Source organism: Ornithorhynchus anatinus, chromosome 1 (assembly GCF_004115215.2).
Source record: "Ornithorhynchus anatinus isolate Pmale09 chromosome 1, mOrnAna1.pri.v4, whole genome shotgun sequence".
NCBI classification, from domain to species: domain Eukaryota; kingdom Metazoa; phylum Chordata; class Mammalia; order Monotremata; family Ornithorhynchidae; genus Ornithorhynchus; species Ornithorhynchus anatinus.
The window spans coordinates 349,068-362,783 of record NC_041728.1 but is presented as its reverse complement, the minus strand read 5'-3'; the positions used below and the strand labels follow the sequence as shown (position 1 = coordinate 362,783).

General features: G+C 56.3%; 1 protein-coding gene across 1 annotated transcript; it reads left to right on the top strand.

The window, feature by feature from the left end:
- Positions 1–373: 373 nt before the first annotated feature.
- On the top strand, positions 374–13,415 carry ELOVL7 (ELOVL fatty acid elongase 7). The gene is made up of 8 exons (XM_029068245.2): positions 374–416; positions 5,197–5,489; positions 6,060–6,250; positions 8,100–8,180; positions 9,200–9,256; positions 9,934–10,039; positions 10,620–10,756; positions 13,012–13,415. The coding sequence occupies exons 2-8, from the start codon at positions 5,426–5,428 to the stop codon at positions 13,219–13,221; spliced, it is 846 nt and encodes a 281-aa protein (XP_028924078.1). The 5' UTR covers positions 374–416; positions 5,197–5,425; the 3' UTR covers positions 13,222–13,415.
- The last annotated feature ends 301 nt before the right edge of the window (positions 13,416–13,716 follow it).

Below are 13,716 nucleotides of genomic sequence, written 5' to 3'. Positions count from 1 at the left end.
CTGGGTTTCTGGCCTGCTGGGTGACTTTGGAGAGGTCACCCAACTTCTCTGTGCCTCCAGGAGAACATCCCCCCTGGAGCCAGGGAACCAAGGAACAGCACAGTGGGAGAGCTGGCAGTGTCGCTGCTGGGTCTCCACTCTGTTTACAGAGCTGCCGGGCTGGCTGCCTCCACTAATAATAATAATGATGGCATTTGTTAAGTGCTTACTGTGTACCAGGCACTGTACTAAGCTCTGAGGTGGATACAAGCAAATCAGGTTGGACACAATCCCTGTCCCACAAGGAGCTCACAATCTCAATTCCTATTTTACAGATGAGAGAACCGAGGCCCAGAGAAGTGAAGCGACTTGGCCAAGGTGACAGAGCAGACAAGTTGCAGACCCGGGATTAGAACTCATGACCTTCTGACTCTCAGGTCCGTGCTCTATCCACTACCTCTTTCCCAAGGCTGGCCCCGCTCCCCACCCCTGCAGGATCTGCCAGTCTCCTGGAAAACCCGCTCTGAGACTCGACCTTGCCCCCTCTCCTCGCCTTTTTCCTTCCCCCGTTCTTTCACCCCACTACCTTTGCCGAGCCCCATCCCTCTCCTGAACCACACCCCTTCCCCCCCACCCCTCCATCAATCAATCATATTTATTGCATGCTTACTGTATCTACCAACTCTGTTATGTTGTTCTATTGTACTCTCCCAAGTGCTCAGTACAATGCCCCACATGCCATAAGTGCCCAATAAATATCATCGATTGATTGCAGAGCATTGTATTGAGCGCTTGGGAGAGTACAATATAACAGGGTTGATAGACACGTTCTCCACCCACAATGAGCTTACAGTCCAGAAGGGGACACAGACATTAATATAAATAAATAAATGACGGATATGGACATAAGTGCTGAGAGGGTGGTGAATAAGGGTGCAAATCCAAGTGCAAGGGTGATGCAGCAGTTAGGGGTTGGAAGGAGGGACACCCAGTTGCGGGGACTGGAGGGATGGGATGACCCGCCTCTGACACCTGCTCTCTGCCCGCCTCTGTCCGCCCTCTCGGCTCTGACACGTTCTCTCTGTCCAGCTGTTTGCCTTCTCGGCTATGACACCTTCTCTCTGTCCAGCTCAGTCCACCGCCTTGGCTCTGACACCGTCTCTCTGCCAGCGCTGTCCGCCCTCTCGGCTCTGACATCTTCTCGCTGTCCGGCTCTGTCCTCCCCCTTGAACCTGACACCTCCTTCCTGTCTGTCTCTGTCCGCCCCTTGACCCTCATACCTTCTCTCTGTCCAGCTCTGTCCGCCCCCTCAGCCCTGATTCATCATCTCGGTCAGGCTCTCTCCACCCCCTCGGCCCTGACACATTGTCTCGAACTGGCTCTATCCACCCCCTCGGCTCTGACATCTTCTCTCTGTCCTGCTCTGTCCACCCCCTCAGCTCTATCACCTGTAACAGTCATAGCCTGTCCCACGGCCCATCCTGGGACGGGATGGTGTTCCAGGACTGTGTGTTACTGCGCTGGGCAAGGTTTTAAGGCCTCATTGGCCACTGGAACCACTCTCCTCCTGGTCTAGGGGCGTTCTGGTTAAGTCCTTGTGGGCATCAGACCCGAAACCCTTGCGTTGCAGTCTAGAGCCATTATATGGTGGGACTGGATTTTAGTTGAGGCTGCGGCAGCCAGGCTCATAGGCAGGAGGGTTTTGCGGTCCCGGCCTTTGCCAAGAAGTTTCTGTTTTGTCCAGTTACAGAGGACCATTCTTAACCTCTTCAACGTGACATGGGTGCCTGCTATGTGTGGGGTGCTGTATCAGACACTCACCGTGTCAGACACTCACCGTGTGCAGGGTTGTGTGCACGGTCCTCTACCGGGTGCCTGCCATGTGTAGGGCTGTGTGTTGGGTGCTGTATTGTACCCGCCATTTTCAGGGCCATAGAAGTCACAGCCCCCACCTCCAGTACTTTGTTCTTTGACAAGGGGTGGACTGGGGACACCGTGTCGGTTTCGCTGAGGCCCAAGGGCTGAGGAGCAGGGAGACGAGATTGGAGTCGCCGGATGGGAGCGCACAGACAGGGAGTGGAGATGGGAGGGAGGAGAAAAGGGCTGGTGGGTGAGGGGATTGGGAGCAGCACTGCAGAAATCACTGCTGCCCTGAGAGTGGCTGCCAGGGTCATCCAGGGTCTGCTTGGGAACGAGTTCAGGGCTGCCCCACATCATCTGGGTATCTGCTCCTGGGGTCAGCATCCGGGGGGGTCCAAACCATGGGTCAGCACCTGGGTTCAGCACCTGGAGGTCAGCATCTGTGGATCAGCAAACGGGGGTCAGCGCCCAGAGTCAGTATCCAGGGGGGTCACAATCCAGGGTCACCATCCGGGGGGGTCAGTGCCTGGGGTTCAGCACCTAGGGGGTCAGTATCAATCAATCAGTCTGTCAGCCCATCATATTTATTGAGAGCTTCCTGGGTGAAGAGCACTGTACTAAGCACTTGGGAGAATACAATGTAACAGTAAAAAGACACATTCCTTGACCACAACGAGCTTACAGTCTAGAACGGAGAAGACAGACATTAATGTAAATAAATTACAGATACGTTCATAAGTGCTGTGGGGCTGTCGGGGGGGGGGGATCAATAAAGGGAACAAGTCACGGTGACGCAGAAGAGAGTGGAAGAAGAGGAAAGAAGGGCTTAATCAGGAAAGACCTCTTGGAGGAGATGTGCCTTCGATGGGACTTGGAAAGCAGGGAGAGTAATTATAGGATTTGAGGAGGGAGGACATACCAGGCCAGAGGCAGGATGTGGACGAGAGGTCAGCTGTGAGATCAAGGTACAGGGAGAAGGTTGGCATTAGAGAAGTAAAGTCTTTGGGCTGGGTTGTAGTAGGAATCTAGCGAGATGAGGTAGGAGGGGGTAAGGCGATTGAATGCTTTTTAGCCGATGGCAAGGAGTTTCCATTTGGTGAGGAGGTAGATTTCCCTCTCAGGGTCGCAGTTTTCAGTACTCTACCAGTCTTGATTATGAGAGGAGAGTCAAGCAGAGGCATATCCATTCCATTCCTAGCTTGGACAGTGGCTAGCGAGTGGAAGGCAGTCTGCTACAAATGAAAACTCACCTGTGCTGGGCAGCAGCAGCATGGGAGAAAGTCGAGGGCAGAAACTCGAGTTTACTGCGCAGAGGGAGACAACGGTCAACCACTTCTGTATTTTTACCAAGAAAACTCTATGGATCCATTAGCAGAACGATTGCAGATGGAGGCGGGGCTTTCTGGATGAGAGGTCAGCTGTGAGATCAAGGTACAGGGAGAAGGTTGGCATTAGAGAAGTAAAGTCTTTGGGCTGGGTTATAGTAGGAATCTAGCGAGATGAGGTAGGAGGGGGTAAGGCGATTGAATGCTTTTTAGCCGATGGCAAGGAGTTTCCATTTGGTGAGGAGGTAGATTTCCCTCTCAGGGTCGCAGTTTTCAGTACTCTACCAGTCTTGATTATGAGAGGAGAGTCAAGCAGAGGCATATCCATTCCATTCCTAGCTTGGACAGTGGCTAGCGAGTGGAAGGCAGTCTGCTACAAATGAAAACTCACCTGTGCTGGGCAGCAGCAGCATGGGAGAAAGTCGAGGGCAGAAACTCGAGTTTACTGCGCAGAGGGAGACAACGGTCAACCACTTCTGTATTTTTACCAAGAAAACTCTATGGATCCATTAGCAGAACGATTGCAGATGGAGGCGGGGCGTTCTGGAAGAGATGTGTCCGTGGTGTCTCTATGGGTCAGAGATGACTCGAAGGCATGAGACAAGATAAGAGGAGGTAGATGGGCAGTCACTGGAGTTAGTTGAGGAGTGGAGAAACATGGCTTGAACTTTTTTTGTGGTAAAATGATCTAGGCAGTAGAGTGAAGAATGGACTAGAGTGGGGAGAGACAGGAAGCTGGGAAGTCAGCTAGGAGGGTGATATTGTAATCAAGGCAAGATAGGATTAGTGACTGTAGTAACATCGTAGCAGTTTGGATGGAGAGGAAAGGGTAGATTTTAGTGATGCTGTGAAGGTGGGACCAACGGGATTTAGCGATGGATTGACTATGTAGGTTGAATGAGAGAGAGGAGTCAAATAATGCCAAGGTTACTTCCTTGTGAGACAGGAAGGATGGTGGTGCCGTCTACGGTGATGGGAAAGTCAGGAGGAGGACAGGGTCTGGGTGGGAAGATAAGTTCTGTTTTAATAATAATAATACTAATAACGTTGGCATTTGTTAAGTGCTTACTAGGTGCCAAGCACTGTTCTAAGCACTGGGGTAGATACAAGATAATCAGTTTGTCCCAAGTAGGGCTCACAGTCTTCATCCCCATTTTACAGATGGGGTAACTGAGGCCCAGAGAAGTTAAGTGACTTGCCCAAGGTCACACAGCTGACAAGCGGCAGAGCCGGGATTAGAACCCACGACCTCTGACTCCCAAGCCTGGGCTCTTTCCACTGAGCCACGCTGCTTCTCATGTTTTAGACAAGTTAGGTTTGAGGTGATGGAAGGACATCCAAGTAGAGGTGCCTTGAAGGTAGGAGGAAATGCGAGACTGCAGAGAAAGGAGAGAGAGCAGGGCTGGAGATGTAGATTTGGGTATCATCCACAAAGAAGTGGTATTTGAAGCCATGGAGTGAATGAGTTCTCCAAGAAAGTGTGTGTAGATGGAGAATAGAAGGGGGTCAGCATCAGGGGGTCAGCACCTGGGGGTTAGCTTCTGTGGGTCAACATCTGGGGGTCAGTGCCAGGGGTCAGTATCCAGGCTCAGCATCCAGGGGTCAGTGCTTGGGAATCATCACCCGGGGCTTAGCGATTGGGATTCAGCACCAGATGATCGACACTATGGGTCAGCATCCGGGATCACCATCCAGAGTCAGCATTTGGAGCCAGTGTCCAGGGAGTCAGCTCCTGGGGTCAGCACCAGGGGTCAGCATTCGAGGGTCAATGCCTGGGGTCAGTATCTGGGGGATTAATGCCCAGGGTCAGCATCCAGAGGTCAGCACCTGCGGTCAGTGCCCGGGTTGGGATTCTGTGGTCTGCTGGTGCCTGGTTCGGCCACCTGGGCCCCATCTTGGAGTGGTGCCGGGGTCCTGGGCTCGCATCCGGGGAGGATGGTATGAGGGACGGAAGCAGCGGGCCCTGAGCCGCACGGCCCTGAGGAGAGTTCCACGGGTGGGTCTGCATTGAGTGCATCCCTGTCACCCCCAGCGCGGAGTCAGGAGCTCGACGACCCCGAGGACCCGAGACCCCCAAGGACCCCGAGGACCGGAGATCTTGAGGACCCCAGATCCAAGGACCCAAAGACCTCGAGACACAGAGGACCCGAAAACCCCCAGGCCCCAGAGACCCCAAGGACCCAAGGAGCCCGACTCCCCAAGACTGAGGACCTGAAACCCTGAGAACCAAGGACCCGACGACCCCGAGACTCAGAGGAAAAATGGCCTTTAGCAATCTCACGTCGAGTGTTGTGCAACTCTACGGGGACTGGATCAAACATGCCGGTGATGGACAAGTTCTCGGACCCAGAAACGGGGCCTACATCTCCTCTGCTCCCCCTGCCTGCCGCTGTCCACACCCTCACCTACCCCCTACTCCTTGCATCCTCCCCTAATAATGATATTAATAATGATGGCATTTGTTAAGTGCTTACTATGTGCCAAGAACTGTTCTAAGCTCTGGAGTAGATACAAGGTAATCAGGTTGTCCCACGTGGGATTCACCCAGTCCCTGTCCCACATGGGGCTCCCAGTCTTAATCCCTGTTTTACAGATAAGACAACTGAGGCCCAGAGAAGTGAAGTGAGTTGCCCAAGGTCACTCAGCAGACATGCAGTGGAGCCGGAATTAGAACCCATGACCTTCTGACTCCCAGAACCGTGCCCCATCCATTAAGCCATGCTGCGTCCCGTGTTGCTTCCCTACTGCCCCCACTGCTCCCCACTCCCTCCCCCAACCTCTGCCCCCCGGAATTCATATCCTGTCCCATTCCGTTCCATGTTTCCCAGCCCCTGTCTCCCCTGCTGGCTGTGCCTGTGTGCTCACCCTGTACCCACCTTATCCTTGTCCTTTCAGACCCGCGGGTCGGGGAGTGGCCCCTCATGTCGTCCCCGCTGCCTCAGGCGGCCATCCTGGCGGCCTACGTCTACTTCGTCACCTTGCTGGGGCCGAAACTCATGGAAAACCGAAAGCCATTTGACCTGAAGAAGACGATGGTGGCTTACAACTTCCTCATCGTGGCCTACTCCGTATACATGTGCTACGAGGTGAGCGCGTCGCTGGCTGTGGATGCCGAGGCCCCGCCTTCTTGTGTGCTGGAGGCATGTAGGGTGCCAGCCGATGTCCCGAGCACCCGGCAAGGTACAGGGGCTGACCGTTTCCTGCGTGCCAGGCAGTGTACTTAGCCCCGGGCAAGGTACGGAGCCTAAGCACTTCCTGCGCGCTGGGCAGCGTACTGAACACCAGACAAGGTACAGGGCTTAATAATAATAATGATGGTATTTGTTAAGCACTTACTGTGTGCCAGGCACTGTTCTAAGTGCTGGAGTAAATACTAGCTAAATTAGGTTGGACACAGTTCCTGTCCCACATGAGGCTCACAGTCAATCCCTATTTTACAGATGAGGTAACGGAAGCCCAGAGAAGTGAAATGACTTGCCCAAAGTCACACAACAGACAAGTGGCAGAGGCAGGATTAGAATCCAGATCCTTCTTCCTCTTCAGCCCATGTTCTGTCCACTAGGTCATGCTGCTGCTCTTAAATGCTTGCTGAGTGTGGGGCAGAACTTGGGGCAGGAGTCTGCTCTCCCCGGCAGGCCTGGCAGAAGCCGGGCCTCCCCTCCGAGCCCGGGGGTCTTTGGGGGACGACCCTAGCGATTCTGGCCCGCTAGTGTTCCTCCGGCACTGCTTTGTCGCTGCGACCTCCGCCTCATCCAGAATGGGAATCCCTTAGCTAAGCAACCAGGCTCCCAATGGATGCTGGGCGGGTCCCTCTTCTACAGTTATATTAGACTCTCCCAGGTGCTTAGTACAGTGCCCCATACACAATAAGCACTCAGGAAATATGATTGATCGATCGATTGCTGGGGCAATCTTTGACCTGGCCTATGAGCTCCTCCACCAGGAGCAGCCCTTTAAGTATTCAGCTGCCCCACTGTATGAACGACCAAGCTGATGGATCACTGAACCGATGGAATTTACCGAGCACCTGCGATGTGGGCAGAGTTCTATGCTGGGTGCCGGATGTGGGCAGAGAACTATGCTGGACACCAACCTACTTATTCAATGTTGGGCTGGGCACCTGCTGAGGGCAGAGCGCTGTGCTGGGTCCCCCCTCTGTGCAGAGCACTGTCCTGGGCACCCATCGTGTGCAGGGCACCATTCTGGGCACCAGTCGTATGCAGAGCGCTATGCTGAAAGCCCGCTTTGCAGAGCCCTTTGCTGGGCATTCACTGTGCAGAGTGCTGAGCTGGCTTCTTGGAGGCACACAGAAACTACAAGGCACAGTCCCTGCCCTCAGCGAGCTTCCAGACCGGTGAACCCTGCTCTGTGGCCCACGGAGGTCCGCAGGCTCCTGGGGAAATGATATTTCTCCTCACTTGGACTCTTGCGCTCTTTGCAGCTGACCCCGGGCCAGACGTCAGGGTCACCGACCCGGCAGACGCCAGGCTAGTCCAGACCCCGGGATTTCTGCCAACAAGGAGTCGCCAGCGCGGCCGCCCAGGGCTTCGCCCCCAGGCCCGGGGGTCCGTCTGCAAATGGTTCGGCCCCAGCTGGGGTCTCGGGGTCAGAGGGAGGGCCGAGGAGGGGGGCTTACGCCTGGGAGGTTCTACCCGGAATTCTCCGCTACAGCAGGCAGGGAAGTGTGCCCGTGCAGGGGTCTGTGCGTGTGTCCACACGTGTGCTAATGTATGCAGGTTAGCATGTAAGCATGTGTTCCTGTGGGCCCATGCATGGCTGCATGTATATCATTTCAGGCAGGTTAATTTATGTGTATTTTGCATGTGAGTTTACATGGATGGGTGGACGTATGTGTGTGTGTGCGCGTGTGCGCATGCCTCTTCATGCGTTCTCAGGGTGCACCCCAGACCTCTTCCCTCTGTCCTCCCGCTACAGTTTGTCATGTCCGGCTGGGGCACGGGCTATTCTTTCCGGTGTGACCTGGTCGACTACTCCACCTCCCCTGCAGCCTTAAGAGTGAGTGCCTTCAGCGGAACCTGCACGACCCATCAGGGCTCCGTTCCCCGGTCCCCTCGGGCCCGCCCCCCCCCCCCCTTTGTTAACCACTTACTATGCAGCAAACACTGTTCTGAGCACTGGTGTAGGTGTGAGCTACCTGAGACCCTGGTAGGCCACAACACTGCACTGAGCCTCTCCCCAGTATGTGGCGCTTTACAAGTGCTTCCTGAATGCACCACCTTTTACTGGGTGCCCACTGGATTCGTCGCACTGAGAGCCCGCTGAGAGCAGGGCACCCCACCGAATCCCCACTGGGAACAGGGCACTGCATTCATTCAATTCTTTTTACTGAGCCCTTACTGCATTTAGAGCACTGTATTAAGCACTCGGGAAAGTACAATATAATAATAAACAGACACATTCCCTACCCATAGCGGGCTTTCCGTCTAGAGGGGGAGACGGACATTAATATGTCTATCCCGAATGGCCGCTGGGAGCGGGGAACTGTGCTGAGTGTCCACTGGGAGCTGGGCACTGTACCGTGCGTTTGGGAAATATAAAATACAGGCATTTTCCCTGCCCACAAGAGCCTCCACTCTGCTGGGAGAGATAAACATAAAAGACTTACCAGAGTAAAATAAATAAATAATGGCCGGGATAACTGAAGATCCGCATAGACGAGCGTGCCGAGGATCGGGGCCTAACTGTAAGCCCTTGAGGGCTACAGGTGGCTGATGAATTCGTCCAGCTGAGCCGCTGGGGACGAATCTGGGAAGACCTGCTGGAAGGGACGGGCGCTTTAGCGGGCCCTGAGAAGGAAGGGGGAGCTGGGGTCTAGAGGCTTCGATCTGGCTGCTCCCTCCTGTCCTTGCTCCTCTGTCCCCACCCGCTGTCCCTGCTGTCCCCACCCTACTGTCCTTACCCCGCTGTCCTGCCCCCTCCCCACCGTACCCACTGTCCCCACCTCACTACCCCATCCCCACCATCCCCACTGTCCCCTCCCATCCTGAGAGCCTGCGCCCCCGCCGTCCCCGCAGATGGCCTGGACCTGCTGGCTCTACTACTTCTCCAAGTTTATCGAGCTCCTGGACACGGTCAGTGCGGTCGGGGCACGGGCGGGGAGTGGTCCGAACGTGTCCGGGGAGCGTGGGAGGGACCGAGTGGCGGTCATGCTCACCGTATGTCCTCCAAGTCTCCTGGGGGAAGGAGGCCTCGTCGGGCCCAGGCCCCGCACGGCCAGCATGGCGGGACGTGTCACCCCCAGAACTGCCGGGGAGGACCACTACCCCTCCTCCATCACGAATCCCGAGCTGCCAGCGGGCACCATGACCTTCCACCGCCCAGAGCCCCCAGCTGCTAGTGGGTGCCACCACCCCTCTCCCTGCCCAGAGCCCCGAGTTGCCAGAGGGGACCACCACCACCCCAAGATGCCAATGAAGTCCACGACCCCTCGCGTCCCCAGGCCCCCGTCCTCACTAGGCTCTCGGAGGGAGTAGAGGGAGCGAGGCAGAGGGCCTTTTGGAGAAGGTCAGATAGGTGGCGACCCCGCCCCTCCCCATGACGACCTTCGCCCAAGCACAGGCCGGGCACCGCCAAGTGCTCTCGGCTCGGTGCTCCTCAGCCCCGTGGTGACCGTGGACCCCCACCAGGTCCCCGGCCAGGGGGCGACCCCCTGGAGCTGGGGGAGCAGGGGAGGGGTCTGCCCTTGTCCTCCCCCTGGCTCCCGCTCTCCCTCTGCCACGAGGCGGATTTCCTTCCATTCTTTTTTCAGATCTTTTTCGTCCTGCGGAAGAAAACCAGCCAAGTGACGTTCCTGCACGTGTTCCACCACGCCATCATGCCCTGGACCTGGTGGTTCGGAGTCAAGTTCGCTCCAGGTAGCGGAGCGCCCCCGGGGGCGGGAGGCCGGGGGAGGGAGGCCTCAAGTCCGTCTGCGGAGCCGCCCCCGGCCGCAGCCTGAACTGGGGAAAGGAGAGTTGGGAAACGTCCCGGGTACCCCCTCTCAGGCCTCCTCTCTGCCGGCCTCCCCTCCACTCATCTCCGCCTCTCCAGCATCCCTTCTGCCGGCCTCCCCTCTGCCCATCTCCGCCTCTCTGGCCTCCGCCTCGCTGACCTTCACCTCTCCGGCCTCCCCTCCACCCATCTCTGCCTGTCCAGCCTCTCTTCTGCCAACCTGTTCTCTGTCGGGCTCCTGATGAACCAGTGGGTATAAGGTTGGGGCCAGTGTCAGTGGGAGGTTTGTCCTGGGAGGGGGATGGAGAAGGACAGTTTTCATCACTTCAGCCTCCCCCCTTCCTCACTCTGCCCCCTTCTGCACTCTCCCTCATAGTCCCGGACCAGCCTGGACCCTCCTACAGGCTGCCCCCTCTGTAGACGCCCCCCTCCCCGGGGTGTGTGTGGGTGGGCGGGAGGGGAGTGTGTTTGTGTCCCTGTCGCACACGGAGTCTGCTCCCATAGGCGGCTTGGGGACATTCCACGCCCTGCTGAACTCGGCGGTGCACGTGGTCATGTACTCCTACTACGGGCTGAGCGCGCTGGGGCCTGCCTTTCACAGCGCCCTTTGGTGGAAGAAGCATCTGACCTCCCTCCAGCTGGTGAGTGGCCGCCATCCCCCACTCATTCATTCATTCGATCGTATTCCCTGAGCTCTTACTGTGTGCAGAGCACTCTACTAAGCGCTTGAAAAATACAGTACAGCAATAAGGAGAGACGGTCCCTGCCCACAACGGACTCACAGTCTAGAGGGGAAGAGATGGACATTCAATCATTCATTCATTCATTTATTAGCGCTTACTCTGTGCAGAGCACTGTACTAAGTGCTTGGAAAGTACAATTCAGCAATGAAGAGAGATAATGGCTGCCACGGACATCAAAACAAGTACACAGGCATCAGTATAAATAGAAATATAAATATGTATATATATCCACAAGTGCTGTGGGGCGGGGGGGGGGTGGAGTAAAGGGAGCGAGTCAGCGCGATGGGGAGGGGAAGGGGAGCTGAGGAAAAGGGGGTTTAGTCTGGGAAGGCCACTTGCAGGCGGTGAGCCTTCAGTAGGGCTTTAAAGGGGGGAAATGTGATTGGCGGATGTGAGGAGGGAGGGCGTTCCAGGCCGGAGATAGGACACGGGCCAAGGGTTGACAGCGGGACAGGCGAGAAAGAGGCCCAGTGAGGAGGTGAGTGGCGGCAGAGGAGTGGAGTGTGCGGGCTGGGCTGGAGAAAGCGAGAAGGGAGGTGAGGCAGGGGGGCAAGGCGATGGACCCGATTAGACTAAGCCTGTCAGTGGGCAGGGACTGTCTCTATCTGTTGCCGATTTGTCCATTCCAAGCGCTTAGTACAGTGCTCTGCACATAGTAAGCGCTCGATAAATACTATTGAATGAATGATGTGACAGCTTTAAAGCCAATGGTGAGGAGTTTTTGTTTGATAAGGAGGTGGATAGGCAACCACTGGAGATTTTTGAGAAGGCTGGTGACATGCCCTAACCATTTCTGAAGAAAGATAATCTTGGCAGCGGAGTGAAGTATGGACTGAAGTGGGGAGAGGCGGGGAGGTTGGGAGGTCAGAAAGGAGGCTGCTGCAGTCATCCAGTTGAGATAGGATGAGAGATCATACTAACGTGGTAGCGATTTGGATGGAGAGGAAACCCCGAACGCCCCTACTCCCCTCCACCTCAGGGCCCCTCCAGTCTCAGGCAGGAAAGCCACCCTGATTCCAAGCTCGACGTACACATTTGTTCCTTGGTATTTATGCCGCACCTTCGGTGTGCAGAGCGTTGTGCTGGGCCACCGTTTGGTGGTCTTTCCACTCTGGTAGGTGTGGGCCCAGATCTGCGGCGGGGGCCGGAGAGCCTGGCTCTCCCAGCCGTGGAGCTCCTCCGGCCCCTTGGAGTGGACTCCCACCCGCCTCGGGACCTGCTCAACGGTCAGTTACCAGTCTGACCTAGAGCGCTGCTGGGCATTTATTGTTTGTTGCCTCTTCCCCTGCTCCCGAGGGAAGAGCCTGGGGTCCGCACACCCCTTGGACAGAGGAGGGCAGGGCTGGGTTTGGAACAAAATGACCCATTCGTGTTGCATCTGGAGCCATCGGTCGGTAGGAAGCAGACTGGTTGTCCTGGAGTCCCTGACCTCCCCTGGCATCCCTAGGGCTGGCGGGGGAGTGACGGGAGCTAGTGCTGCCTCTAGGTGTTTCTAGATCGCCCAACTTGGGCTCGGGGACCCCACCCCTCTGCCCCCCTCCCCTGCTCCCGGGCATGGCCCATGTCTTCCTCTTCCTGGGTGTTCCCCAGGCACTCTGTATAAACCAGTGTCCAATCTAGTGCCCAGTCCAGTGCTATACATAGAGCAGGTGCCCAGTAAGACAGCTGCCTGCCTACACAGTGCCCGGCGCAGCGCCCAGTCCAGGGCTACACACCAACAGGCATCACTAAAAGGCTCAGTCCATCGAGTGCTTAGCACGGTGCTTGGCATATAGTAAGCGCTTAACAAATACCATCATCATTATTATTACCATCGAGTGTTCTTCACACAGCAGAAGCCCAATGCAGGACCCAGTTCACTGCTCTGCACACAGCAGGCAGCAGAGCAGCTCCCAGTGCAGCTCCACACTCACAGAGAGCCTCCAGTGCAGCTCCCAGTGTGGCACACCACATGCAGCAAATGCCCAGTGTAGCACTGTGCACACAACGGGTGTGCAGTGCTCCACACCCAGCAGGTGCCCAGCGTGGCTCCCAGTCCAGCGTTCCGCACGAGGCAGGTGCCTGCCCCATGCGGCGCTCAGTCCAGCCCCCAATCGAGCACCGCCCTGTGAGCTCACGGGTTTGGGGGGCTCCCGGGGGCCCCTGTCGCTCAGGTGCAGTTCGTGGTGGTGACCGTCCACATCGGCCAGTTCTTCTTCATGCCGGACTGCGAGTACCAGTTCCCCGTCTTCGTGTACATCATCCTGAGCTACGGCGTCATCTTCCTCCTCCTGTTCCTGCACTTCTGGTACCGCGCCTACACCCAGGGCCAGCGCCTGCCCAAGGCCAGCAGGAACGGCCTCGGCCACGCCAAAATGCCCTGAGCCCACCGCCCACTGCCCTCTTCGCCTCCCAGGGGACCGGCGGCGCCCTGTGACCACCGGCCGGCCTCGCGGGGAAAGACTGCCTCGAGGAGATGGACGGACGGATGGACCCGACGCTGCCCAGCTGCCCTGCCAACCCGAAACATAATAACAATAATAATAATATTAATGACGGTATTTGTTAAGCGCTTACTACGTGCCAAGCACTGTTCTAAGCGCTGGGGTAGATACAAGGTAATCAGGTGTAGATACAAAGTAATCAAGTTGTTCCACATGGGGCTCCCAGTCTTAATCCCCATTTTACAGATGAGGTAACTGGGACACGGGGATGTTAAGTGACTTGCCCAAGGTCACACAGCAGACAAGTGGTGGGATTAGAACTCACGTCCTCTGACTCCCCAGCCCGTGCTCTTGCCACTAGGCCACACTGCTTCTCTGGAAAAAAAAAAGTCCGTGATGCCCCTTGTAATAATAATAACAATAATAATAATGGTG

What these genes read in the sequence shown, in the direction of transcription:
- ELOVL7 (XM_029068245.2), top strand. Translation starts at nt 5,426, where the DNA reads ATGGCCTTTAGCAATCTCACGTCGAGTGTTGTGCAACTCTACGGGGAC. An exon ending in CCTCCCCTGCAGCCTTAAGA is followed by an intron (nt 8,181 to 9,199) that starts GTGAGTGCCTTC and finishes CCGTCCCCGCAG; the next exon opens with ATGGCCTGGACCTGCTGGCT. An exon ending in ATCTGACCTCCCTCCAGCTG is followed by an intron (nt 10,757 to 13,011) that starts GTGAGTGGCCGC and finishes CCTGTCGCTCAG; the next exon opens with GTGCAGTTCGTGGTGGTGAC.